Source organism: Lissotriton vulgaris, chromosome 7, assembly GCF_964263255.1.
Source record: "Lissotriton vulgaris chromosome 7, aLisVul1.2, whole genome shotgun sequence".
NCBI lineage: Eukaryota > Metazoa > Chordata > Amphibia > Caudata > Salamandridae > Lissotriton > Lissotriton vulgaris.
The window spans coordinates 1,715,517,929-1,715,543,606 of NC_141695.1; the positions used below are offsets into that span (position 1 = coordinate 1,715,517,929).

Genomic DNA, 25,678 nt, shown 5'->3' on the forward strand with positions numbered 1-25,678 from the left:
TCTACTTGCTTTTTTCCAGCTAAGAAAGATAAGGAAAATCAGTAGACTTCTCACTAGGGAAGCACTGGTGCAGGCTGTTGCCATGGTGATATCACACATAGACTATGCCAACTCTCTGTACTTTGGCCTTCCATTATTTCTAGCCAAAAGGCTGCAACTTGCACAGAATCAGTCTGCTAGGCTGTTTTTCCAGCAGCCAAGACGGCAACATGTATCTCCTCTTGTGGGGGAGCTGCACTGGCTTCCTATACAACAACGCTGTGCCTTCAAGATCGGCTGCCTCATCTTCAAATCCTTGCATGGCACCAGTCCAAAATATATCTCTAGTCTTACTCAAAGACATATACCCACCGGCAATCTGCGATCAGCACCTTTTGGTCATACCCCCCTACAGATTGAAGCGAGTAGGTGGATGTAGGTTTGCATTGCTGGCGCCTAGATTTTGGAATACACTTTCACTAGACATCAAATCCGGCACCGATCTCGCAAGATTTAGGAGACTTCTCACGACATGGCTGTTTACTCAGGCTTATGAATAAGTAACAGGGCTCAATCTACTCCCAGAAACAGCACCAAGAAACCAATTGGTGTATGTGCACTCTATAAAACTTTTTCACATAACAATCTACAAACCCTATATACCTGCAACAAGAAGGGTCTAGAGGACGTAATGGTATATTGCCTTTGTAAATTGGCCATTGTTACAGCAAGTTACAAATGAAAACATCATTGCAAATGGTCGTTTCATCCCTACCCATTTTCAATATTTCTCTATTTTGAAAGTTAGTTTCTTTGGAAAAACCTTGAGGGTTCTACACATATGACCCCTTTCTGAATTTGGAATTTTGTCTACTTTTCAAACATCTATAGCTTTCCTGTATCACCCTTGGGTCTTACACTGGTTTCCACCACAAAATAAGAGAGGTTTGTTGAGAGCACAAAAAATAGGAAGGATGGGCTTCCTATTTGAAAAATGCCATAGCTGTGGGAAAGAAAACTGTGTTTTTATTCAGATCTGCATGTTCATGAAAGCTGGGAAGATGGTGTCTTTAGCACAGTAAACCATTTGTTGATGCCATTTTTAGGAAGAAAACAGGCACCTTTTTCCAGAACCGTTTTTCCTAATATTCCCACAAAACTCAACATTTTTGGTATATTTTGCCCATTTTCTTGGTTCCCTTCAAGGCAATCCATAAACCCTGTGTACCTTTAGAATCACAATTAGAACAAAAGGACAGAAATCTGGCCTGAATACCTTATGTGAAAAAAGTTATGCAGCCCTAAGCATGAACTACCCCAAATAGCCAAAAAAGGCTCAGCAATAGGGTGAAAGTTAACAGCTACGTTGAGCTCCAGCCTCGCCCCCTGCTTCGATAGCGGTGTTGGCTGGGGTCACGAATGCAACTCTCTGAATTATAACTTACCTTCACTGCCCCCACCCTGTTAGGACTGGCCATTGTGCGCGTCATCAGGGATGGCCCTCCATGGGGCAATCATAACAAGAACAGAACAACATGCTGGGTTTTGCAGAGCACTTGCACAAGGAAGTCACCTAAAGAGGATGTAACAAGCTGGACCATCCTTTGGTTACCCGCCATCATTAAAACATTCAAGGCTGCTGGATTTGTGTTAATTTGATTATCCTCCTGATAGCATACCGGAGTCATATGGAAAGGTGGGGGCTTGGGGGGAGCCGGCAAGGGGCTTTCACAAAGCACTTGGCTAGAACAGAACTCTGCACCCTGGCCCATTCATCATTATCCAGAACTGCAGCATCACACACCTGCATTTAAGTGAGCCCTTCCCCCTCTCCCTTCCTCCTACTTGCTGTCCATCTTATGGTATTTTGTGGCTGCAGTCAATGCGATGTAGTATGTTGTTGCTTTCTATGCTGTCACGCCATGTAATTAGCAGCTACTATCTGTTATGTATCAGGTGTGTCCTATGCTATGTTGTGTGAAGGTTATGTTATGTTACGTAATAGGTAGCTGCTGCTATCCATGTTGTTAGGTAACTGCTATATTACGTAGCAGGGGTATGCTATGTATTTTAGCTGCTGCCTATTATTTACTAAGCAACTACTGTCTATTATGTTGTATGGATTTTGTTTACATTGTAATGTACTATTTCAGGATTCCCATGTAAAAAAAATCGTGGGCTGGGCTTGCATGTAGGCTTTCTAAAGCCAAGCTGGATGCTTGGTTCGACTCTGGCTCAGCTCTTCCAAGGAATTATCTGGCTCACCCACCTCTACTACTCCTATTGAGTTCCCTTAGACGAATTGCCTCCCTGGTGGCTTCTAGATAGCAGGGCCTGTGGCCAGGTCCCTATGAAGCAGATGTCCTGGCCCACAGCACTCCTGCAGGTTGGGCCTGCTGCAAGCGAAGACCGTGCCAGGTGCCACAGGGTAGGCCAGGCGCGGGCGATGGTTCTGTTTACGAGATCGCCCATCTTTGTACTATGACTGCAGGTGCCGCACGACTGCTTTGGCTGTTTCGGACAGTGGGTTGGTTGTTTACTGATGTAGACACTTGCATCTCCACTCGGACCGACTCAGTAACCACTACAGATTAAGCTCTGTTCCAGCTACCTAAAACAGTTCCCATAAGGAACCAGCTGGAAATCCAATGAGACCCTTTGCACCACGAACCTCTCATTCTCAGGTAGTCAGCTCTCTGTCTGGATGTCCCTCAGTCACCGATAAACCCTGGGAATCTCTTCTCCTGCAGGGCATGACAGACTCCCTTCTCTCTGCAGGAAGGCAGGCTTCTGGTACTGCAGGCAGGTCCTTAGCTCCTCTACCAGAAAGTGCAGGGTTCAGGTGAAGTCTCCTCACTCCTGGCAGACTGGCTGGCAGACAGACACCTGCCCTATTCCCCCTGCAGGTCCTAGAGTACTCTTTGAAGCACTTGCTTCCCTGTTCATGAAAGACTTAAACCTAGAATAAAATGGGGTGATTTGGGCCTCATTCGTATACACATTTTCCTGTCCTGGGATGTTGATTCACTGTCTCAAACACCAGGAACTGGTTTGGGGTGTTTCTCCTTTCAAGTATCCTCAGGCTATTCTCCAGACACAACCTTTGTGTAGAGTGATGCTTCTCACAGCAAGCAGCACTGGGGCTGTCTCAACAGTGGTGCAACAAATTCACAGTGAAGTGTGAGGTTTCTCCAGCAAGCTGCCATCATTGCAGCTTAAGCAGTAAACGGGTGGAGAAAAGTGTAGGCCTAACCTAAAAACCTCCTCACCAACAGAAACTGTGCTCCCACCTCTCATCCTTACCATACACCAAATAGCACTGCCCAAGAAGAACTAATCAGCAGTCCCTTGTTATCGAAATGCCTTAAGGATTTTTTTCTACCAGACCGGTCTCCAGTCTCCTCACTTCAGTGTTAGCATCTCCACCCTCTAGCCACAGGAATAAAGGCAAAAGACTTCCACTGCCTCGGAGAGCAGCCCTCGCCCTACATCTTGTGATATGCCCGGCCAAGGGTATCCAAAATAGGGGGAACAACCTTTATAACGCAACTTTTAGCACGCAGTGCTATTACAACGCAGACTTTAAAACGAAAACCATTACAATGCATTACACTGGGGGCGCTCTAGGATAGGGAATCGTTTTAATTTACTATCCAACACCTTCCCTAGTGTCCACGGGGACTGGTGTTGGAATAGTCAATTAAACTATTCACTATCCATCACCCCCAAGTGTAATGCGTTGAAATGGAATGCGTTTTAAAACTTGCGTTGTTACAGCATGCATGGTAAAAGCATGCGTTGTAACAACGTACATCCCCAAAATAGAGCTCACAGGACTCAGTACTTAGGCTCACTCAGACACACAGCCCATTCACTGTATAAGCGCTACACATGTACACACACTCAATAGACACAGGGGATGAAAGCGCGAGACTCTGGATCACCATATAGCCTACGTGGTTCTGTGATTCACACTCGTGGGAGTCAGATTTAAAGAGTAAAGAGATCAAAATTGATAGGTGAGTTTGTCTCATACCACGGCTCAAATAGAACACTGTCTTTTAATTGTATTTTAATGATTGTAAATTGCACTTAAATAGCACTTACTACCCATGATGAGGTTGAAGCACTTTATGGTCAGGAGCACACAAGCTCGAGGTTAGTAGTTAAATCCAGTGGTTAATTCATTATTAAGTGTAATCTTATGTTCTCTGGGAAATCATTGCATGCATTTACTCAGATTCTTATGTGGTGACTCCAATTAATAGGATTTAGATGACATAACTAGTATGAGCTTTCTAGCATTGCGCAAAGGACTGGCGTGAAGAACAGAGCATTGGAAGAGATTAGGCATCATTGCATTCATGGAAAGGAGAGGTTGTGAACTAGATGAGGATACAAAATTGCAGGAAACAAGAATGTGTAGTAACAAGAGCACACTGAAAGCCCTTTTAACCATGTATTCCAGTATAAGTCCCCAGCAATACACGGAGAGTAGAGACAGGCTCCTTCCTCCACCTCTTGAGTCCCAAACATTCTAACACTACATCACAATAACCCACAGTCTAGCAATGACCTATACAGTTACGGGTGGACAAAAGGGACAATTGCTTACATAAACATATTCTATTTATTAGAGCATTGTAATGTTGGGAGTTCCATTGAAGACAATGGAGTTCCCAGGCTTCTAATGGCCGGTAGAAGCCCGGAGCTTCAAAATTCCAATGTTTGTTCAAGCTGTTCCTGTGAACAAAGGCCTTACGGAGCCCGATAGGATTTCAGTCCCCTCGGGCTCCGTGAGGCCGTTGTTTCATTTGTTAGAACATTCTGCCCTCTGGTGGCAGAATGTTTTAATAGCCTTATAGCCCTAAGCAGATGGCTGTACCAGCATTAACCCTCCCGGTGTGTCGGACGGCCCCCGGCAGTCCAAGTCACAGTGGACATGTGCGGAGGACGGCTGGGGGCTGTCCGAAATACATCCACTCATTAAATCACCCGCACCGCAGCGGAATTCGCGTCGCAGTCAACGGGTTAAAGTCCCAATCCCTTGTTAAAGGCTGTCAACTTTGGCTTGGGCTTTTAACGCTGGAGCGGGCCTTTAATAGGCTTGCTATAAGGCTATATTAAATCACAGGACATCCCCTTCCCAATAAATATTTTCATTTCATGTCACAGAAGAATATCCAGAAACCCATAATATATCCTATAAATAACAAACCTGGAAAATAAACAATAACCATGATATATGTGCCTTCATAGGATAAAAAGCCACATATGAATAAAGGCAACAAATTTGCATTTACTAATATTTACATAAATAGTCTTTGAACTTTATGGGCTCTGTGGTCCTTCTTCCCATTCTTCCAAGGCTGAGGAGGTGTTATATTTAATTCATGTCTTCAAGCCGTGTTCCGGGTGCTATGTAGATTATCCCTTAGTATGTTTCAGTCCCACCCCATCCTCGTCACCAAAACGTAGTAACGAGAAAACACGGAAATTGCTCTTAACCATTAATTCCACTATCAGTCCCCAGCAATACACAGAGGCAGGAACAGGCTCCTTCCTCCAGCTCTGTCAACCATCTCTTAATTCCCCAGCATTCTAACATGAAATCACAATAAACCAGACTAGCAATGACTTACACAGTTAAGGGTGAGCAAATGGGACAATATGCTTACACAAACATATTCTATTTATCACATCACAGCACAATGGAGAGCAATACACCAATGCAAAGCTCACAGTAACAGTAAAACAAAGCTTTAAATTAGCTGCATCGTGTATGAGTCATTTAATGAATGAAGGTGTTTTTCTATTGCCTCGCATGCATCTTAGCTGTGACTCCAACAGCTGTCAGCTGAGGGCCAATGAGAGATGCAAAGTATTAGGTCTGTTCCTTAAGGTAGAAAATGCTCCCAGATTGCATCCATTAATTACTAGGCACCTTCTCCATCATCTTTTCTGGTAGCCAGCATTCACTATTAATTGCGTTTGCAATTGAAGCACCCAGCTTTGGAAGAAAAGGTATTATGCATGACTTTCTCAACCATTTATTTATCTTCAGCATCTGAAATGACTCTTGTAGAAAGCAATGTCTATAGTCCTTGTTTTCAGATCCAATATCTTTTCTCCCCCTGTTTGAGCTATTAAGACTGTGTACATTTCAATTTCTTATGGTCAGTTCACAACACATTCTCGAAAATGGAAAGAATTCTTAAAGCGGTAGTAATATAGTAGGGATTGCTTTACTAAATAACTGTCGGGGCTTATTCACAGCAGAGGTTTGGGTCTATAGGCCTTGAAAACTCAGGAGAACGTGTCTTTGGAAACCGAGAACTCACAAACACAAGACCACATAATAAAAAACACACACTAGACCACACAACAGCCTGAATTTAGGCAGAGCCACTATTTCAAGTTAAACCCATATACAGCAGATGCCTGTCTACATGTTATTTAATTTGGATGTAATGTCTCTTCATGTCTGCGGTACATAAATGAAAGATGGAATATGATGAAGATATGGAACTAGATGGCTGCCAGTACGGAGGTGTCTGGTTGTTGGTACACCCATGTCTTAAGGAGTTTTCTGAAAAGGCTCTCCTTTTCGATTAGTCTTAGGTTGGCTGGTAGGTTGTTCCATGCCTTGGCTGCCAGGACAGTGAAGGTTTTCCCACCCTTGGTTTTGTATTTAAATCTGGGAATCGTGATGAGATTTGTCCCGGAGGATCTAAGGCATCTCGAGGGATTATAACGCGTAAAGCGATTAGCGAGGTAATGAGGCCCTGTGTTTTGCATGGATTTGAAAACAGTGAGAAGCAATTTAAAAAGGATTCTTTTATGCAATGGTAGCCAGTGCAGAGATTTTAGTGCAGCTGAAGCTGATGACCTTCTGGGGAGTTTTAAGACCAGTCTCGCAGCAGCATGTTGTACGCTCTGCAGCTTTCTGAGGGTGGACTTTTTAACTCCAGCCATTAATCCATTGCAGTAATCAAGTCGGGAGAGTATTAAAGCTACCGCGACTGATTTTCTAGCTGCAATGGGGAGGAAATCAAAAAAAAATTTCAAAGATTTAATAAGTCCAAAACAGCGACCAGCAGCGATCCTGACGTGGTCGTCGAAAGAGAGGAGTGAATCGAATTGCACGCCAAGGTTCCGTGCTGATGGTACTGCACTAGGGGGGGCCTCCGATCCCGTGGGCCACCAGTCTTTCGGACAGAAAGATAGATCTTTACCCAGCGGTATGATTTTTGTCTTGGCACTATTGCATCTTAGATGGTTCTTATTCAGCCATTTGAATACATCAGAGAGGCAGTTTTCAAAACGTAGATCTGCATCCGACCATTTTTTGTCGATGGTGACGACAAGTTGTGTGTCGTCGGCATATGACGTGACGAGGATCCCATGTGATTCTATCACAGCGAGGAGGGGCGCCATATAGATGTTAAAAAAGAGAGGACTTAATATGGACCCCTGGGGCACTCCTGATGTGATGGATTTTTCGCTGGATAGAAAGGGACCCAGGGACACAGTCTGGGACCTATTGGAAAGGAAAGATGTAATCCATGCCAAGACTGTGCCTGTCACGCCGATCTCTCGCATTCTGTTGATTAGTATGACATGCGAGATAGTGTCGAACGCTGCTGTAAGGTCAAGCAGGATGATGACAGCTTGCCTACCCTCATCCTGCAAAAACTTGATGGAGTCAGCTAGTTCGATCAAGGCTGTTTCAGTGGAGTGGCCGGAGCGGAAACCCGACTGTTGGGGATGCAGGATGTTGTGGGCCTCTATAAATGTTTTTAGCTCATCATGTACTAACCGTTCCGTGATTTTACTAAGGACGGGTAGTAGCGAGATAGGGCGCATGTTGGTAAGATCCGTAGGCGATTTGATCTGCTTCTTCATCAGGGGCTTAACAATGGCCTTCTTCCAGTCGTTCGGCACTAGCCCGGAATCGAGGGATTCATTAATAATGATATTAATGTGGGGGGTTACTGCGTCGATCAAGTGATGCGAAATGATAGGAGGACAGGAGTCAGTGGGGGCTCCTGATTTGCATGCCAGAATTGCCTTGCTTGTTTGTTGAAGGGAAACAGGTTTAAAACTGGAAAGCGGGGGGTGGTTGTCAGTTACCTCTGAGGAATTGGACGGAGGAAGAGGAAAGTCTTTCTGTATGTTAACGATTTTATCTACGAAGAAGTCTGCGATTTGAAGGTGGGATTTCGGGCATGAGGGCTTTAGGATGGGTGAAAGACTTAACTATTGTGAAGACAGTTTTTTAGTTTTGCTGGGCTTCATTTATGACCTTAGTAAAATATTCCTTTTTTGCCGTTTTTATGTTGGCAAAATAAAGTTTCCTCTGTTTGACATACAGTGCTCTTGCAGCCTCGTCGTACATTTTCCTCCACTGTCTTTCTAATCTTCGACAGAGAAGATGACTATCAGATAAAGTCTGAGTGAACCAGGGAGCGTTAGGCTTTCTCTTAAAACATTTTGCATGAGGGCTTTTAGATTCGGTATTATCCGAAACAATTTGGTCCATCCAAGTGTGGAAATTGCGAGAATCAACTACAACATCTCCAGTGACTTTAGGGGATTGAGGAAGAGGTTGAGAAACCTGCATAATGCGTTCCGTCACCTTCTTCCAGTTAACTGTGAAGGAGGTGTGGGACCGCTTCGTGCTGGATAAGGCAGGGGCTGGTAGCACAATATCAAACGGGATAAAACAGTGATCAGTCCAGATTTGAGGTATCGGGAGGGACGTGGTCAAGGTTGAGAGATTAGAGCAGATGCCGTCAAGAGTATGTCCAGCGCGGTGAGTAGCAGCGGTGACACGTTGGGATAGTCCAAAGATGTTTAAAGAGTGTTGAAAGGAAGTGGTGTGGGGGTCAACCTGAGATTCCAAATGTAGGTTCATGTCACCTAATAGTGTGAAGTTGGGGTACTGTACCATAAGTGCTCCAAGAACCTCATCTAGAGAGTCTAGGAAAGGAGTGGCATTTCCAGGAGGGCGGTAAAAGAATCCCCCCGAAAAGGAGGTGGAAGCGTTGATTTTAATTGAAAAACCTATGCCCTCGCTGTCTTTAAGGTGGCCTAAATCAAAAGTATGGCAGGTAAAGGCTTTCTTAATGACAAGTGCTACACCGCCACCACGTCCAATGGGTCTGTCTCGCCTAAAGATGGTAAAATCTGAAGGGAGGGCAGTGGCCAAATCAGGGTTGGATGAATCATTGAGCCAGGTTTCAGTGATGAAAAGAGCATCTAACTCATGGTCTAATATTAAATCATGTATGTCTTGGCAGTGACAGGCTAGAGATCTGGCATTAATAAGACCTCCCTTAAAGTGAGTGAGGTTATTCTTTGAAGTGCAAGTCAAGTCGGGTACATCTGAAGTTATTGTAGGGGGTGACCATTTGCAATGGGGACATAGAAGGGGGCAGATAAGGGGATAAATAGGGGGACAGTCCGTACGCTCGGTGACTGTTTTATAACGTAGGGAGAGTAAATCTTTGTTATCATACCTGATAGAGAGCGGTAATCGAGCAGCATGCCCAGCGCCCGGCGCAGTCCGGTCGCGGACGGGCGCAGACGGGCTTGGCTTAGGCGCGGCTTCGGCGCGCGTCCGGCGCGCCCGCTGCGCCAGCCCGCTGCACCGTCTGGCCGGCCTACACATATTATAGGGAGAAAAGAGGGTGGGAGGACGGCGCAACTAGAGCGCTCTCCCCGCCTCACTCAATATGGCGCCCACCGTCGCCGAGTGTTGGCAAAAGCGGCAGTGCCGAGTGAGGGCGATAGAGGATGGTAAGAGTGTCAGTGTGCCTCACAAAATCATTCCCCTTAATTCTTTGAAAGCCCCCAAATAAAAGCGCACCAATATAGTAAAATGTAATCAGGTTTAAAAACGCTCCAAGTGCTGGTGAAGGATAAAACAAGTTGTCAATAAACTCACCACGTTATGAATTACACGCAGCTCGCAGACCTAGTACCCCTCACCGGGGAGAGCATCTGTAAGGCACCGAGCGCGAGGAAAAGGCCAATTAAATATTCTAAGAGGGCGGGAGGACGGCGCGACTAGAGCGCTCTCCCCGCCTCACTCAATATGGCGCCCACCGTCGCCGAGTGTTGGCAAAAGCGGCAGTGCCGAGTGAGGGCGTTAGAGGATGGTAAGAGTGTCAGTGTGCCTCACAAAATCATTCCCCTTAATTCTTTGAAAGCCCCCAAATAAAAGCGCACCAATATAGTAAAATGTAATCAGGTTTAAAAACGCTCCAAGTGCTGGTGAAGGATAAAACAAGTTGTCAATAAAATCACCACGTTATGAATTACACGCAGCTCGCAGCCCCAGTACCCCTCACCGGGGAGAGCATCTGTAAGGCCGGGTCAGGCCGGGTCAGGTTCCAGGTCTCAGGTTGACCTGTGGTCTTGCTTCATCAAGCAGGCCACCTGATGTTTGTATAATTATTCACTTATTTTCTTAAGGGTTGATTTGCAAGGATGGTTCCATTTAATGGCAGGCTGACGTGAACTATGCACTCCTTTAGGTTTGGTTTATCAAATGTTAACATGCGCTTAATTCTGACAGGCTAGAAGGAAGTTCCCAACTCATTTACATGATAAGAAATCCAACTCAATGACCAACAATATAAATGTTGTACAGGTTGCAAAGGCGCTTTTATTATGTATTTTTATTACATCCAATTCAATGTCAGAGCCACAGATCTGTTCACAGTTTTCTGTATATACATTTTCTGACAAATTAGTTTAAAAAAAAACTTGCAGGTTGAAAAATGAAACTGCGAACAACCATTAACATGTGTAAACCTTTAGTGCTTTGTAATATCTCTCAAGCATCTGTTCATAAGCATATGAAAAGACACCTAAAACCACAAGTGACCAAAATATATTCATTGAACAAGGTACATAACATCAAAAATGAGCTTCTCCTGAATGTGTATTTCAAAAAACAGTTCCACATATACTTTTACACTGAAATATACAAGCTGAAACCAAATGCCACGGTCCATTGCTGTGCAGCACACTCGATAGACCCATGGCCACCAGTAACACAAGAGTTACTTCCACTCTCCTCATGTCTTGCAACAAAGTGATGGAAGAAATGCTCAAATTATTCCCAGCCATGCCCTGTAAATCACTTTCTGTTTTGCCTTTAATATCCCAAAATAATGCTTCAACTCCTGCACCAGCATCACAAATGCAATTTCTTTTCCAATTGTAGTTCATACTCATCCAGAAAGCCATTATTCAACCCTCAATTTAGCATATGTATTTTTTTTAATTTAGATACAAAATTCAATGTCTACGACATAGACCAATAAAAATTAAAAGCATATTCCCTTACACAACTCATTTCTAGAAATACCCTTTTTTCCCTGACATTGAACACACACCTCATTCACGCTGACAAGAACCCCCATGAAGCCAGTTAGCAAAATGTTATTGCTTGGGCCAGGCAGGGTGAATGTAACAGAAGATGTTGTGAGGTACAGATAAGCACAGTGGGGGGGGGGGGGGTGGTGGGTTGTGACGGAGGAAGAAGGAGCTCTCGCAACTGAAGGCAAGATTTGGAAAATGCAGAGAATGAGTCCAGTGCTCAGTGTGCCACTGGACTCACTGATGAGGTGCAAAAGGGGGAAAAACAGTCCAAGATTACTTTCATTCATGTCTGAAGGGGGCAGGTCGGTCTGGACTGTTCCTATAAGAACAGGACCAAGAGTAATTTGTATATGGCTTGTGTCTTTTCAGAGTGGCACAGAGGGGTGCAGTTACAGTGATTGCCAGTGAGTGAGATTAATTCAAGCATTCCTTCCATTTCTTGGTTGCTTGTTCCAGTCGTTGTCCTAAGCATAACGAATATGGTCAGACGTTGGCCCAGGGCTCACTGTACACCAGGACCCACGCTGCCCTTCACAAATGAGGACCTAGTAAGCTAAAGAGAAAACACAATTAAACTTCCAAGCCATTTCAGTGCAGTTGATTTTTTAATTTCTTTCGAGATTAGACCTACTAAATCACAGTAAATTTAAATGCTCCAAGTTTGAGGGATGTATCAATGTGAAGTGTTGCAGATAGCTCCTCACTGGTGGAAAAGTCTACACCACTAGAACAAATGTGCCATCTTTATCAGTAGGCACAGTTACACCACTAGGGACCAGGCAACTGGACAATCGCTTCTAAAATGACTATCTGCATTCTCTTACTTCCCACATTCCTACCCACATGCCCAGCCGCACTGCTAACTACAACACATCCTGTTCGGTACTGAAATAAAGTTAAGACTGAAAAAGAGAGTTCCTTAAAGTAAACGTTTATGTACAGCAAAAAAAGAAAAACAAAAGAAATAATATAACAACTCTGACCCCTAGTGCAAGTACCCTAAGAGAAAAGACCCAAGTTGCTCTAATTAGCCAGACAAAAAAATCACAGCTGCACCCATCTAAGCATGAGTAATAGGTCCCACTACAAGATTCTTAAGCTAGACAGATCTCATTTTGCAGCACTCCAAAACACCATGTTCCACTTCTACCTTCCTTCCAGAAAGAACATTCTTACTAGAAGGCGCCTTGTATCACTCAAGTCTAGACATGCTCCACACATCTCCGATTCCACCACCATTACATTCCTCTGACACCCATTATCTTAAAATGGGCCAAAGGTTCAGGTGATCCTTTCCTAGTCCACATTTGTTTCTTTACCAACAGTGTACCACTCACATTGCACACTTGATTCTTCACCCAGTGGCTCCTGTCAAACCAACTCTGTATTTGCCATGATGTGGTTTAATTTTCTCAAAAGACACACTCTTCAGTGCAGCCTGGTTTCTTACACACCTCAACCACATGGGTTTCAATTTCAAACCAAAACGTATTATGCATCCTCTTTGGACCACAACGAATAGTGACTGGTGGTCACCATGTGTCTGTCAGAGAGCCCAAAGTGTTGTATGTAACTTTTACTTCAAGGGCTTTCTAACTCCATTGCTCTCAGAACACATCTCCCCATTAACCTATTCATACCCTCAGCCACCCCTTGGTTTCCGGAGTGTACAGGTCAGACTTGTGGAGAACACTGCAAAAACTAAAAGCATTCCCATCCATTGCATCAGGGATGAACTGAACACAGTTGTCTGTAAACAACACTTTGTGCACACCGTCAGAGGCAAACTCATACCTCAAATATTCAAGAACAGTGCCAGTGGTGATGCAACTTACATATCTACTGGCGACCAACTTAGTGGTTTAATCCACCTGCAGCATCATGTCAAACAAATTAAAGGGACTCATGATAGCCAAGCCCAGTTTGGACTCCACTTCTTTGGAGACATCAAAAGGTGACTAAGAAGTCTCCCTTATTACCCTACACGTATCCCTCCTTGCGTGCCAGCTGCATCATGTAACACCATCCTCCACCATGCGATCCACGTTGAGCCACCAATACCTCTCCTAGACGAAGCCTTAGTCCGATTCATTTCCAAATGGTGTTCAAGGGAAAGATTTACAATTCTTTTCCCTCATACCAACTGGAGGGGTCAATCTACCTCCTCTGAAGAATTCACCTCCAAATAAACCTAACTCATCCCTCATATTCCAAAACACCTTATCTATATCCGATAATGCAATAAAATTGGGTCAGACCTTCACCATGGTGTTTCTAATACCCACTAAGATATTATCTGCTCCCTTTTCTCTGGCACCCTCCCACTCGATTTTCTCTACTGAATTCAGACAAACCCTGTGAATACAGTTATCCGGGGGCTTAGACACACCCTATGAATAAAGATGGCCTGGGTCTTAATAAACACGTCATTTGCTGGAAGCCTACAGAAGCAATGAGCTGCTTTGTTGTTCAAACACTGCAAATACTCTACTGTGAAACTGAAATCACTATCACCTTTCCATACACTTACATGTGAACACCTTAACTCGTGCTTGACGATCACTTCAACCTACAAAGTGTACACCCCAATCGAAGAATCTGAAGTGACTGATGACCCAATAGCAAGCAAGTGCTTCTCCCTAAATCATAGAGTAGTTGGAATCACCTCCCAAAGGGAATAGGTGGAAAATGCCACCACTCTTTCCTCACAGTAATATGAGTACTCACAAAGCCTAATCCGAGCAAACTAGTGTCCAAATTCAAAACAGTCCTCTAGTGTATATCAAAGTGGACATTCTACCAATGTATTACCTGAGTATTTGGACATCATTCTGGCACTGAAAATTGTCACCACGGTCATAGGATGTGCCATCTGTGCAAAGTTCAGAACAAATTTGGAATAGTACTCATCTAAGCCAAGAAATCAGCCTAGCTGGTCTTTATCAATTGCAACAGGTGCATTGATTATCGATCTAGCAAATCCATTTTGGGTTAATACCTTCAGCAGAAATTGTGTGATAAGTGACTCGATCTACACAAAACGGACTCTTCTCTTTCTTTACAGTGGAACTAGTCTTCGCTAATTTTTCAGGACCTCAATCAAAACTCAAATGTCGTCTCCCCAATCATTGTCATGTGCTAAAATAACATCCAGGAAGAATATCACCTGATCTATGCTCGCCAGAGCACTTTTCATGACCCGTTCCAGAAATATGGAACCACAAATGCCAAGCCAAAAGGCATCCTAACAAAACAATAAGCCCCGGAGCTGACAGAAATGAGTTAAGATGTCTACATCCTCCCTTCAACTGTATTCGAGGATATGCAAATGATAAACCCATCACTCTGAAAAGTTGTGTACCCTCAACGTCGGTAATTCTTCCACTATGTTTGGTAACGGATGCCCGTCTACCCACAAATTAGGATTCAGATCAGAAAAATCTCCACATAGTCTTATATTCTCCACCAGACCGCCAATCATAAGGCATTGAGAGGCTTTAATCTTCTCCAACATATATCATTCTTGTATTAAAAAGCCAAGAATCATACTGGGAACTTTCCTTACATTGTGGAACACACATTTTCTCCTACTTTGTTGTTACGTTATGTTATAGAGATGTGTACAGCACGTAGCCACTCCAAAGAGTGTGCTGGTGCTAAACAGACATAACGCCACCTACAGCTAAGACCTACGCAGATTGACGGAAGAACCAAGTCTTTCGTTTTTTCTTAGAGGCAGAGAGATCCTGTGTAGTCCGTAGTTTTCTAGGGAGTTCGTTCCACGTGACCGACCCCAAATAAGAAAAGGATCTGCCGCCTGCTTTAAGTCGATAGATTCTTGGGACTGTAGCCAAGTGTTCTGAAGAAGAGCCTGGCAGGGAGATAGTCATGGATCCTCTACCTCAGATAGCTGGCCCTTGCGCTATGCAGGGCTTTTTGTACCAGAACCAGATCTTTAAATAATATCCCGTTTTATTGGAAGCAATTTGAGGGCCTCCAGATAGGAGGGCATATGTGTTCTCAGAGGGAGATTAAAAAACAACTGGTCTGCCGAGTTCTGAACCACCTGAAGTCTACCTAGGCGATTCTCAGGAAGGCCTAAGTAGAGAGCATTCACGTAATCCAATTTGGAGGTTATTAGCGCTTGTATTACCATTCTCTTGGAAGACTCTGACAAGTTGGGCAAGTTTTTTTTCAGTATCCACAGCGTCCTAAAGCAGGAACCTACCAGATCCTGGATCTGTGGTTGGAATGAAAGGGCACTGTTAAATTTGATGCCTAAGCTCCTCACTGAGCCCTGTTGAGGGCCCGGAAGCAAAGCATCCTTCTGCCAGAAAGATCTCTATAGGTTAGGGAAGATGAACCGAAGATCATAATCTCAGTCTTATCCGGGTTGCATTTTAGCCAATGAATTGCCAACCACTGGAACACCTTAGAGAGGCAGTTTTTAATAGCCTACCCAGCAAATTCTTCTCCCTTTCCACAGTAGAAGAGAAGTTGTGTGTCATCTGCATATGAAATCTCTTTAGCTCCCAAAATCTACACCAATACCACTAATGGTGTAAGATATACATTAAACAGGGTAGTGCTTAAAGCTGAGCCAAACAGTCTATAATTGGCCGGTAATTTATGATCCGCTGTTTTTTTTAAGTAATGGTATGACTTTTGCGTTTTTCCAGTGGGCCGGAACCTTGCCAGATTGTAGAGAGGTGTTTAATACACCGTTTACATTTGGGTCAATAACCTGGGTTAACTTAGCCAACATTGCAGGAGGGCATGGGTCGGAAGGGGAACTCGTCTTCAAACTCTTAATAGCAGCCAAAGAATCATCTATAGGCAAAGGGCAGAAATTAGCAAGGGTTGGACTCCCCTTGGTAGAAGTAGAATCCTTTGTTGTCTCAGAAAGTATTATTACTGATTAGACCAGCACAAATCATATATTCAAAATATTTGATTAATCTCAAACTATTTTTAAAGACTTTCTGTATCTTTTTTAGAATGTCTTCAACATTGCTTAAATGCATGACCATCATCACTTGAGGAGGTGCACTGAGGTTTTGTGGGATATCTAGACTGGGCTGATGTGTCCGACCCAAAAAATTGTCACCTCTCTTTATCAGATAGACCTTGATTACTGTCACCCTTCCTTTGTGCTCAATTTTCATGCAAGTATAACCAATCAACTCAATCTTAGTCTTGCCATATCCTCCAAGATCTATGTTTGGTTTGGCCAACTTAAGTTCATTGCTTCAAAAAATTCTCTCTCAATTACGGTCAACAATTAAAGTGTAAGGCGAACTCAGATCCAATTACTGTCTGGCTACCCACCTTTAGGACACACTCTTTGACTATGGGATTCAAATCAGTCACACTTAGATGAGGATTATCCTTTTTACAACATCTTGAATGTCATCAATGTGCTGTACTCTGCCAACCTTTTAAAACCTTGCGCATTGCTCCTGCCTTCCACACTTCTTGCATCTCTCGCAAATTTACAAGTGTTATTACATAATCATAAGATACTTATTAAATATTTAGCCCTAATTTCACTCATTCTTCCACTTGCTCCTTTTTCTAGTTCAGTATTCACCATCGTTGATTTATCTTTCACCACAGAACTAGTCTCAGTCGTCCAGTAAATTCTGTTACCACATTAATATAACTCTGTCAACATTATTCATCTCCTTCACCCTGCCATGTACAAAGGCAATAACTTTATTTAGCTTTTGACTTTTTGATAAAAGTTTTTCTTGTACTTTGTGGGCATTAGTGCATCACACCAGTTGGCCCTAATTTAAAGAGTCCACCAGGTCATGAAATTCACATGTTCAAGCCAGATTTGGAAACTAGCAACATAGTCATCTACACATTGTTGTCTTCTGCTGGCTTACATCAAGTTTGTCGTTTATTAAGACTACATTTACGTGTTTCAAACTGTTTCTCTACCATTATCACAAACTTTTCATTAATAACCCTCTGTTCGCCCCCACCATTGCTGATAGCCAGTTCATCAAGCCTCTCATAAATGTTCCTCGATTTGATGCCAACATTGTGGATAAATTTTTCCCATCTATAGCTATCAGGTAGGAGTTGAATAGTTGTTTCCAATGCTTCGAAGAAAGACGTGAAACTACCACATCTGAGAGAAATAACAGTGGTGTGGACATCATCGGCTGCAGCCTTTTAACAATCCGCATTTTAGAAAACACAACAAACTGACAAAACAAACTAAAATAATTAACATAACAAATGAACACAATAATTTAAAATAACTAATTAGACTTCATGCATAGTGCTGAGAAAAGTTCAGTATAGATTACTCTCAGTAGAGCTGTTCTAGAATTTGTCCAAACAACTCGCTGTATCATCAGGTAATCCTGAATGCAGCCCGTGCTGTCAACAGAATTCATCCTCAAGAGAAATTGTCCATGAAATCAAACATAAAGATGTTGGTCACCCATGACTCATTTCCACGTAAGCAGGTTTTGTCTTCTATTCTTTATCTTGCAGCTGGAGAGCTCCACTAGACACTAATGTTCTGACTTCTGTTGCAACATCTGCAGTGTAGATCCTGCAACTTTCAGCGGATGAGCCTGTGTTACGCTTTGGTACTTTCTGAACTGCCCATCCACGGTAGCACTAACATGACTTCACACTAGCGACACTTAACAGTGTGCATGCGGTGACATGAGAGGAACATTGTGTTGTAGATGCACTAGTGTGGGAGGGATCCTTATAGGTGCAGGTGAGAACAACAGCGTCACACTCCACACAACTTAACAGCCTACCGAGTTGGTGTCGCTGGAGACGTACATGATTAGTGCAGTTACAATGATGTTCTTTACCCCCAGCTTATGGGTACCTTAAGTTGGAAACGCCAAGTACAAAACTGAACAGTACCTTCTTTCACCATACGGTCCCTTACTCTGATGAATGAAATTTGCCCGATATTAGATCACGTTGCATCAAGAGGAACATGCAGGTCTTGTGGTGAAACCTGCCTACTACACAGGTCATCCCTGTTGCCATGTCTTGTAGGTAACACCTCACTCAAGAAAAAACCTACACTACTGGAATAAATGTGCCATCATTATTAGTAGCACTGGTTACTCCTGCAAGTGCCTGGCGACTGGAGAGCCACTCTTCAACTGACCCTCCACGTTCTCCCCAACTTACAACATCTCAGGTGACATCACCAGATCTTGCCCTACTGGCCCAGCCTCAGAGATGACCACAAACATTGGAAAGCAAACACCTTCAGCCATACACCCCTTCTTTTTCTGTGTCAAGACTTATAAACTGAAGTGTGCATCTAACACAAGCATAGAGTCACAACCTTTCTTAAACATTTGCCATAAGGACACAAGCACAGAGACAATGAACAAACGCCATCAAACCATGGCACAGTACTCCCAGTGAGTATCAGGGAGTACCAGAGTATCACTGGGATACTCATCTGTATGCATATTGCTTAAAAACGTCATAAATCCTGATGATTTGTAAAACAGGACACTCAAACTAAACAACTTTTCCCATGAAAACTTAACAGTTAAGTCCAACCACTTGGGGCCAGATGTAGGTAAATGGCATTTACCGATTCGTAAATACCGAATTTTACCGATTCGGTATTTACAAATCGGTAAATGCCATGTAGGTAAATATTCGGTAACAATTACCGAATCGTTACGATTCGGTAATTACCGAATCGGTATTTACTGATTCAGTAAAATTACCGAATAGTCAAGGGTGACAAGGTGTCACTGACACCCTGTTGCACCCCTGATTCAGGCTTGTGTGCCATGTGACACATATACATGCCATCAGGGCATGTATGTGTGCCAAATGGCACAGGTGTACGTGCACAGATTTGCATATACACAGGTATTCGTTATTTACCACCAACTAATAGTTGGTGGTAAATAACGAATCCTTAAGGCCCTGTGGCACTGTTTTCAGTGCCACCTACATCTCAAATTACCAATTCGGTAAATTTACCGAATCGGTAATTTGCAGAATCGGTAAATTTTAAGGCCCCCTACATCTAAAGCTCCAAATACCGGTCGTCCACTCATCCCTTTCTCATTTCCAGTGTTACAACAAAGAATGAGTGCACACAGGAAAAGATCTACCCCTGGAGGCCGCATTTACAAATTTTCTATCATGTAGATCCGTACAGCAGTCAGTGCCCCATCAGGAGCTTGATCTCATAAGCTCAGTCTCTACAGGTTCCCGCTGACAGCCACAAACTCCTGGGGAACCACATGACATCACACAGGGAACCATAACAATACATCACATCATGGCTAGGAAGGGGAAACATCACTGTCACAACATACAACACTAACAATGGTTTCTTTCTTCAATTCTTGAGTGTCAATTCTGTACAGTCCTTTCCTGAACCAGATACATATCTTTTATTCTGGGATAAGAACACATGAGTGTTAATTTGCCATTCTGCATTAACAAGATAGGTGTGGGCATCATTGGTTAACATCCGTGTATTTTTTCCAAAAGTCCAGCGAAGAGGCATGAAAAATGTCCAGAAACAAAACAGCAGACATTGAAGGTACAGGAACAAGGAGAGGACTACAAGTTTCCAAAACATTCACTAGTCTTTAAAGCCAGTAGTAATGATTACAACTGGGAAGGTTGTTTCCACTTTAGGTTTCTACTTGCAGCTTTGCGTCTGCACCATCTGAAGATCTCCAGCAGGACAGCTCTATGGTTACTTCTCTACTTATTTTAATTTAATTTTAGCTGGAATGGATAGAGAGAAAAAGGATCACTGAGGTATTACTACACCTCACATTCACATTCTGGACTCTCATTTATCATCCTTTGCTCTTAACCCTCCCCTGCATACCCCAGAATAGCCCATACCCTCTGTAAAGCATGCTTGCATTACCTTCTGCCCTTCGGCGTCGCTCGCTCTTGCGCGGCCTGTAACAAAAACAAGGCACAACTTCAATCTCAAAGGTTGGGAAACGATAGAGCACAGCTAATGGTCAAATTCACAAATGACACAACTTCTGTTAGTTTCAGGAAAATATGATGGTGGTTTGAATATTTCTATACTTTTAGAAGGAACCAACAGCCAGATTCATCAATGTCCCGATTTGCGAGTCCTTAATAGCGATTATTAAGGAATCGCTATTAAGGACTCGCAAAATCGGGATTCATGTAGAAATTGCGAAATAAATTGCGATTCCTACAGCCTGCTTATTTGCGATTAGCAAATTGCTAATCGCAAATGAGGAATAACTCCCCATTCATTCCTATGGGCCTAAAGGCCCATAGGAATAATGGGGAGTCAATCCTTATTTGCGATTAGCAATTTGCTAATCGCAAATAAGAATGCGATTTCAAGGGTGCCAGGGGTGTCCAAAGGACACCCTGTAGCACCCCTGAAATGGAAATGTAGTCGTATGTTGCGCACACACATGTCCAAAGGACATGTGTGTGTGTAACATACCACTTAGAAAAATGCACTAAAGTGCATTTTTTTAAGTTTTCGCTATTTACCACGAAGTCAGAGTTCGCGGTAAATAGCGGCCAGAAATTGCAAATTCGCAAATTTTAAAAGATTCATGAATAGCATTTAAGGAATCTCAAATTGAGATTCCTTAAATGCGATCGCAATTTGATAATTCGCAATTATTTGCGAATTGTCAAATTGCGAGTTCATGAACCGTTGATGAATCTCAAATGCCATTTTTGCGGGCGCAAACGGCCGAATTTTGCGATTCGCACAGTTTGCGTTCGCAAAAATGCTTGATGAATCTACCTGCAAGGTCCTTTAAAGGTCTCCAAGCACTTTGACCTAGAAGGCAGAAGAGACTGTACATTATCCAAACAAGACTGTCCTTCGCAGTTTTTGGAACCTACAATAATTTACCCTCTAATTCCTTTCTTCTAAGTTATAGTTATATTACTTTGCTTCTGTTGAACAGTTTCTCCATACTCTTTATAACATATATTCTAAACAAGCTATAGAAAAGCTATAGAAGTATTGGACCATGAAGCCTAAAGACAATGTTACAACTTCAAATTGGATAATTTTTTGACTCCATCAGCAGCAAGCAAAGGCAAAGCAATGCTCTGGATCTGAGCGCTTTCTTGAAGGTTTGTGTCACAATTCTAGCAGACATCACACCTGGCTAGGCACAGCCTTAGCAGCACTTGACAACTCTTTGGCTCAACGATGATAGGGCCCTAAACTTAAACTTAACATAAACTTACAAAAGATAAGGGCAGCTCAAGTACAGGTCAGAGTTTCAGATACTATTCGAAAAATACGGCTAATCCAGGATAATGATGACTTTTTCATCTAACTCACAAAATGTGGATGTATTAAGGAAAGAGAAAGGTTTTTAATTTTTAGGTCAGAACCATAGAAAATATTAAAATGTTGTGAAGAAAAGTACCTGCCTGCAAACTATCAATGTAAAGAAAATGCCAAATGTTGGAGATTTAGAACCAAACACTAAATCCTGTAGCTTTCACAGACAATTCAAGTGCAAACAGAGGCTACGTAGCAATTGCGCTTGTGCCATAAACTAAAGCTGTACATGCATAAAGTGTCCTGGATAGTGTTAACTCCTTCGCTGCGCTGGTTAATCTCCCACTGTGCTGGGGGGGAGGGGGCGCGCACAGCGGCCCCATGCTCATGACGAGCTGAGCTCGTCATGAGCTACGGCGCTTCTGTGCTCATGACGAGCTCAGCTTGTCACAGGTGCATTGCCTCCCGTGGAACGCTCAGCACTGCGGGGTGAATTCTCCCCGCACCTGAGCGTTCCACGGGCCATGACGAACTGAGCTTGTCATGAGCACAGGAGCACCGTGGCTCAGAAGGGCTCAGCTCGTCATGAGCATCCAAGAGGTTAAATAAAACTTTAGATCATTGGAAGTTTAAAATGGGGGTTTCAAGTTTATATATTTCCTGTTATATTTGATATGTTTGAGGTTGGAGTGTTGGCATGTCAGGATTGTTAACTAAAGTCTAAATGTTTTTTTGTTTGATATTCTTTTGCTTTTTCTCATTCACCCCTATCCTATCGGACTGTTGGTGTCTGTGGCTTCACATGCAAAGGTGAAATCTGAGCTCCCCACCCTGTAAAGCAACAATGTGGTGGAGCTCCAGGAGTTTTGCAAAGAGAGGGGGCTGCCCGCCAAAAGGAGCACCAAGAAGGCAGAAGGCTTTGTGAGCATGGGTGTAGGCCCACCAGTTGCCAGTCACCACAGAGAACTAGGATGGAGACGATGATATGGAGGGCCTGGATACCAGCCCTGAGATGCAGCCATCAGCTGAGGGGGATGACTAGACTCCTGAGTTGGAACTCCGTACCACAGCAGAGAGCAGAATGTTCTCTCAAGGCCTTCCCCTAGAGGAGCTGGTATACAGGAAGGCTGGGAAGGAGGTAAGGCTGCAGATGGCCCAGCTGAAATTGGCCATGGAGGAAAAGAAACTGGCGATGGGGGAGAAGAAACTGGCTATGGAATGAGAAGAAAGGAAAATTGCTCAAGATAGGAGCCTTAGAAAGCTAGTCATAAGGGCTAGGAAAGCAGAGTCCAGCAAACTCAGTGGCAGCATAGCTGCAGTTTCTTTTTGAGATAAGAGGTTTTATATTCCAGAAGATCTGGTGTCTACCTATTGTGGGGGACAATATTGACAAGTGGTTTGACACTTATGAGGTGGGTATACAGATGCATAGGATCCTTGCGGAGGATTGGGGGGCTAGCCTCTGGAAGTGCATCCCTAGTGAGGGGAGGGATGCCCTACTTGCTCTAGATAAGGGGGCAAGATGAGGTATCCCTCCATGAAGGAAACCCTTGACAGAAAGTATGGCCTTACCCCTGAGAAGTACAGGCAGATGTTTGGGGACAGCCAGAAGCTACCCAGCAGTCCTGGGTGGATTGTGTGGACTCCTTTTACAAGACACTGGGAGGTTAGGTGAAGGACAATGAAGTAATGGATTATCGAGGCAGTACGTTTGATCGGAAGAGGGCATATGTTCAGTCTTTGTTTTGCAGATGTTTGCCAACACCTTATTGACATTAAGCTCACTGACCCCAGGGAGGTTGCAAAGAAAGCAGACTGCTGACTCAGCACCAGGGTCCATCAGAAGGTCTCACCACATGGGTGGGCAAGGTCCTCATCAGAAGAAAGAGGGGGCAGGGGACAAACAAAAACAGGGAGTTCTCTCAAGGACCCAAATTTAGATCTAAGGGGGTAATCCCCACCAGAACAAAAAAAGAAATGGTTACCTGACAGTAAGTCTTCACGGAAGGCACACGCTATGTGCTATGAATATCAACAGATTGGGCGCTACAAGGGGCATGCAAAAAAGTGGGCACAACTCAACCCCCCCCCCCCCCCCACTGGTAGGCAGATATCAGTTGTGGTTAGCGTAGTGCTTGGGGAGAAGATTGCCCCGGATTGTGTAAGGCATAGCATAGAGGTTACCCTTGCATCCCAGGAGAGACGGAGAGAGGGTGCACAGAAGTCACATGCCTAGTAACACAAGGAAATATAGGAAATGGGTCACCATCAATAGGCCAAGGGTTGAGGCTGTGAGAGAAACTGGAGCCAGCATGACAACTTTCAGATATCACCTGTTGACCTTAGAGCAGGTAGTCCCTAATGCATTCCATCAAGTTTTTGCCGCCGACAACCATAAGAGTCACTACCCAGTGGCTCTGGTTCCCTTTGAGTGGTTCCTAGAGGGTAGCGGAGTTCATCCTTGCTTGTGGAATGTCTACTTGGCAATTACCTATAGCACACCATCTGGAAGGAGGTGGAGCTCAGGTCACACTTGGAGATGTTAGGATTGCCTAAGTGGATGTGTCTGACCACACTGTATATGACCATCTGAGCGGTTAGTAAGGAGGACCTGGAGCTTGGAGAAAATGGCCCACGTGCCTGCCAAAAAGAGGACCCCCGCAGGGGTGTGGTTAGCCTGCTCCTGAAATGCCCATGGTCCTGGAGGAGGTGGAGCCTAATGGTGAGGCCCCGGAACCTACAGGGGAGGACATTGCTGCCCTGGGAAACCTACCTGAGGTGACCAACTGGCAGCAGAAAGGTGGTTCCACCAGAGAGGAGCTCTGTGAGGCACAGATGGAGTTCCCTACTCTTGAGGGCCTACGACAGCAGGCCAAGGCCCAGCCAGCTGATGACACTTCTGGTGATCACCTAATTTATGGGGAGAATATTCTCAGTTATAGTGAGCCTAAGGTTCCTGGGCCTGGTGCAACCTGTGTGTTGGTGGTTCACCAGTGCTACATGGCCTTCCTGCTGGAGCTTTTTCTTGACGAACCTCTGGCAGAATTCGTCTAGGGCAGGAGTAGACCTTTGAAAGGCTTGTCGCCCACTTTTATTGGCCCCATGATGAGCTGGCCTCAGATGCGTTCTGCAGGTCATGCTCTACTTGCCAGGCCAGTGGCAAATCAGGAGAGAAGCGCAAGGCTCCCCTGCAGCCATTCCCTGTCATTGGCACTTCCTTTAACCAGGTGGGCATCGACATTGTTGGGCCTTTGGACCCAAAGACATCCCTTGGCAACAGGTTCATCTTGGTCTTGTTGGACCATGCCACTCAGTACCCAGAGGTTATACCTATGAGGATGGTGACTGTGCCTGTGGTAGCCAGGGCACTGAAGGGGATCTTTACTTGTGTGGAGTTCCCCAAGTAGGTGGTATCTGACCGTGGTACCAACTTAATGTCAGTGTACATGAAGTCCATGTGGAAGAAGTGTCCGGAAACCTTCAAGTTCTCTACTCCTTACAACCCCCAAACAAACTGGCTTTTTAAAAGGTCCAACAAGGCCCTTCAAAAGGCAGGATCATGGGCCTATCAGAGCCTTTGAGGCGGAAGTGAGACGTCCTTTTGCCATTCCTTTTGTTTGCTTCCAGTGAGGTACCGCAGAAGGGGGTTGGCTTCAGCCCCTTTGAACTTTTGTAAGGGCACCCTGCTAGAGGACCTCTCAGTCTGGTGAGCAAGCTCACAGGAAGACCCCTAAGGATGTGGTCAGATACAAGCTGGCACTTCTTACCCAGATTAACCGTTTCTGGAGGAAAGTTATAGAGAATCTAGTAGCCAGCCAGGAGGTCATGAAACAGAGGTATGACCAGAAGGCCAATCTTGTCGAGTTTCAGCCTGGCCAAAAAGTGTGGGTGATAGAACCTGTGGACCCAAGGGCAATGCAAGACTGGGCGCTATGAGATGACAGCGCAAGAGTAAAGTCTAGTAGACCTCAAGACTCCCAGGAAACCTTTTAGGGTTTTGCATGTCAATCGCCTCAAACCCCAGTT

General features: G+C 44.2%; 1 protein-coding gene across 2 annotated transcripts in view; it reads right to left on the bottom strand.

Moving 5' to 3' along the window:
* Nucleotides 1-10,626: 10,626 nt before the first annotated feature.
* The window catches only part of TAPBPL (TAP binding protein like), a 62,054-nt gene continuing 47,002 nt past the window's right edge, over nt 10,627-25,678 (bottom strand). Inside the window, exons 7-8 of one of the 2 annotated variants that reach the window (XM_086932882.1) lie at nt 20,279-20,313; nt 10,627-11,926 (exon numbers count right to left, since the gene is read on the bottom strand). In XM_086932882.1, the coding sequence (XP_086789008.1) occupies nt 11,876-11,926; nt 20,279-20,313 (86 nt within the window). In that variant the 3' untranslated portion in view covers nt 10,627-11,875. Of the gene's footprint in view, nt 20,131-20,278; nt 20,314-25,678 lie in introns of both variants that reach the window. The other variant, XM_086932883.1, reaches the window with a different exon arrangement.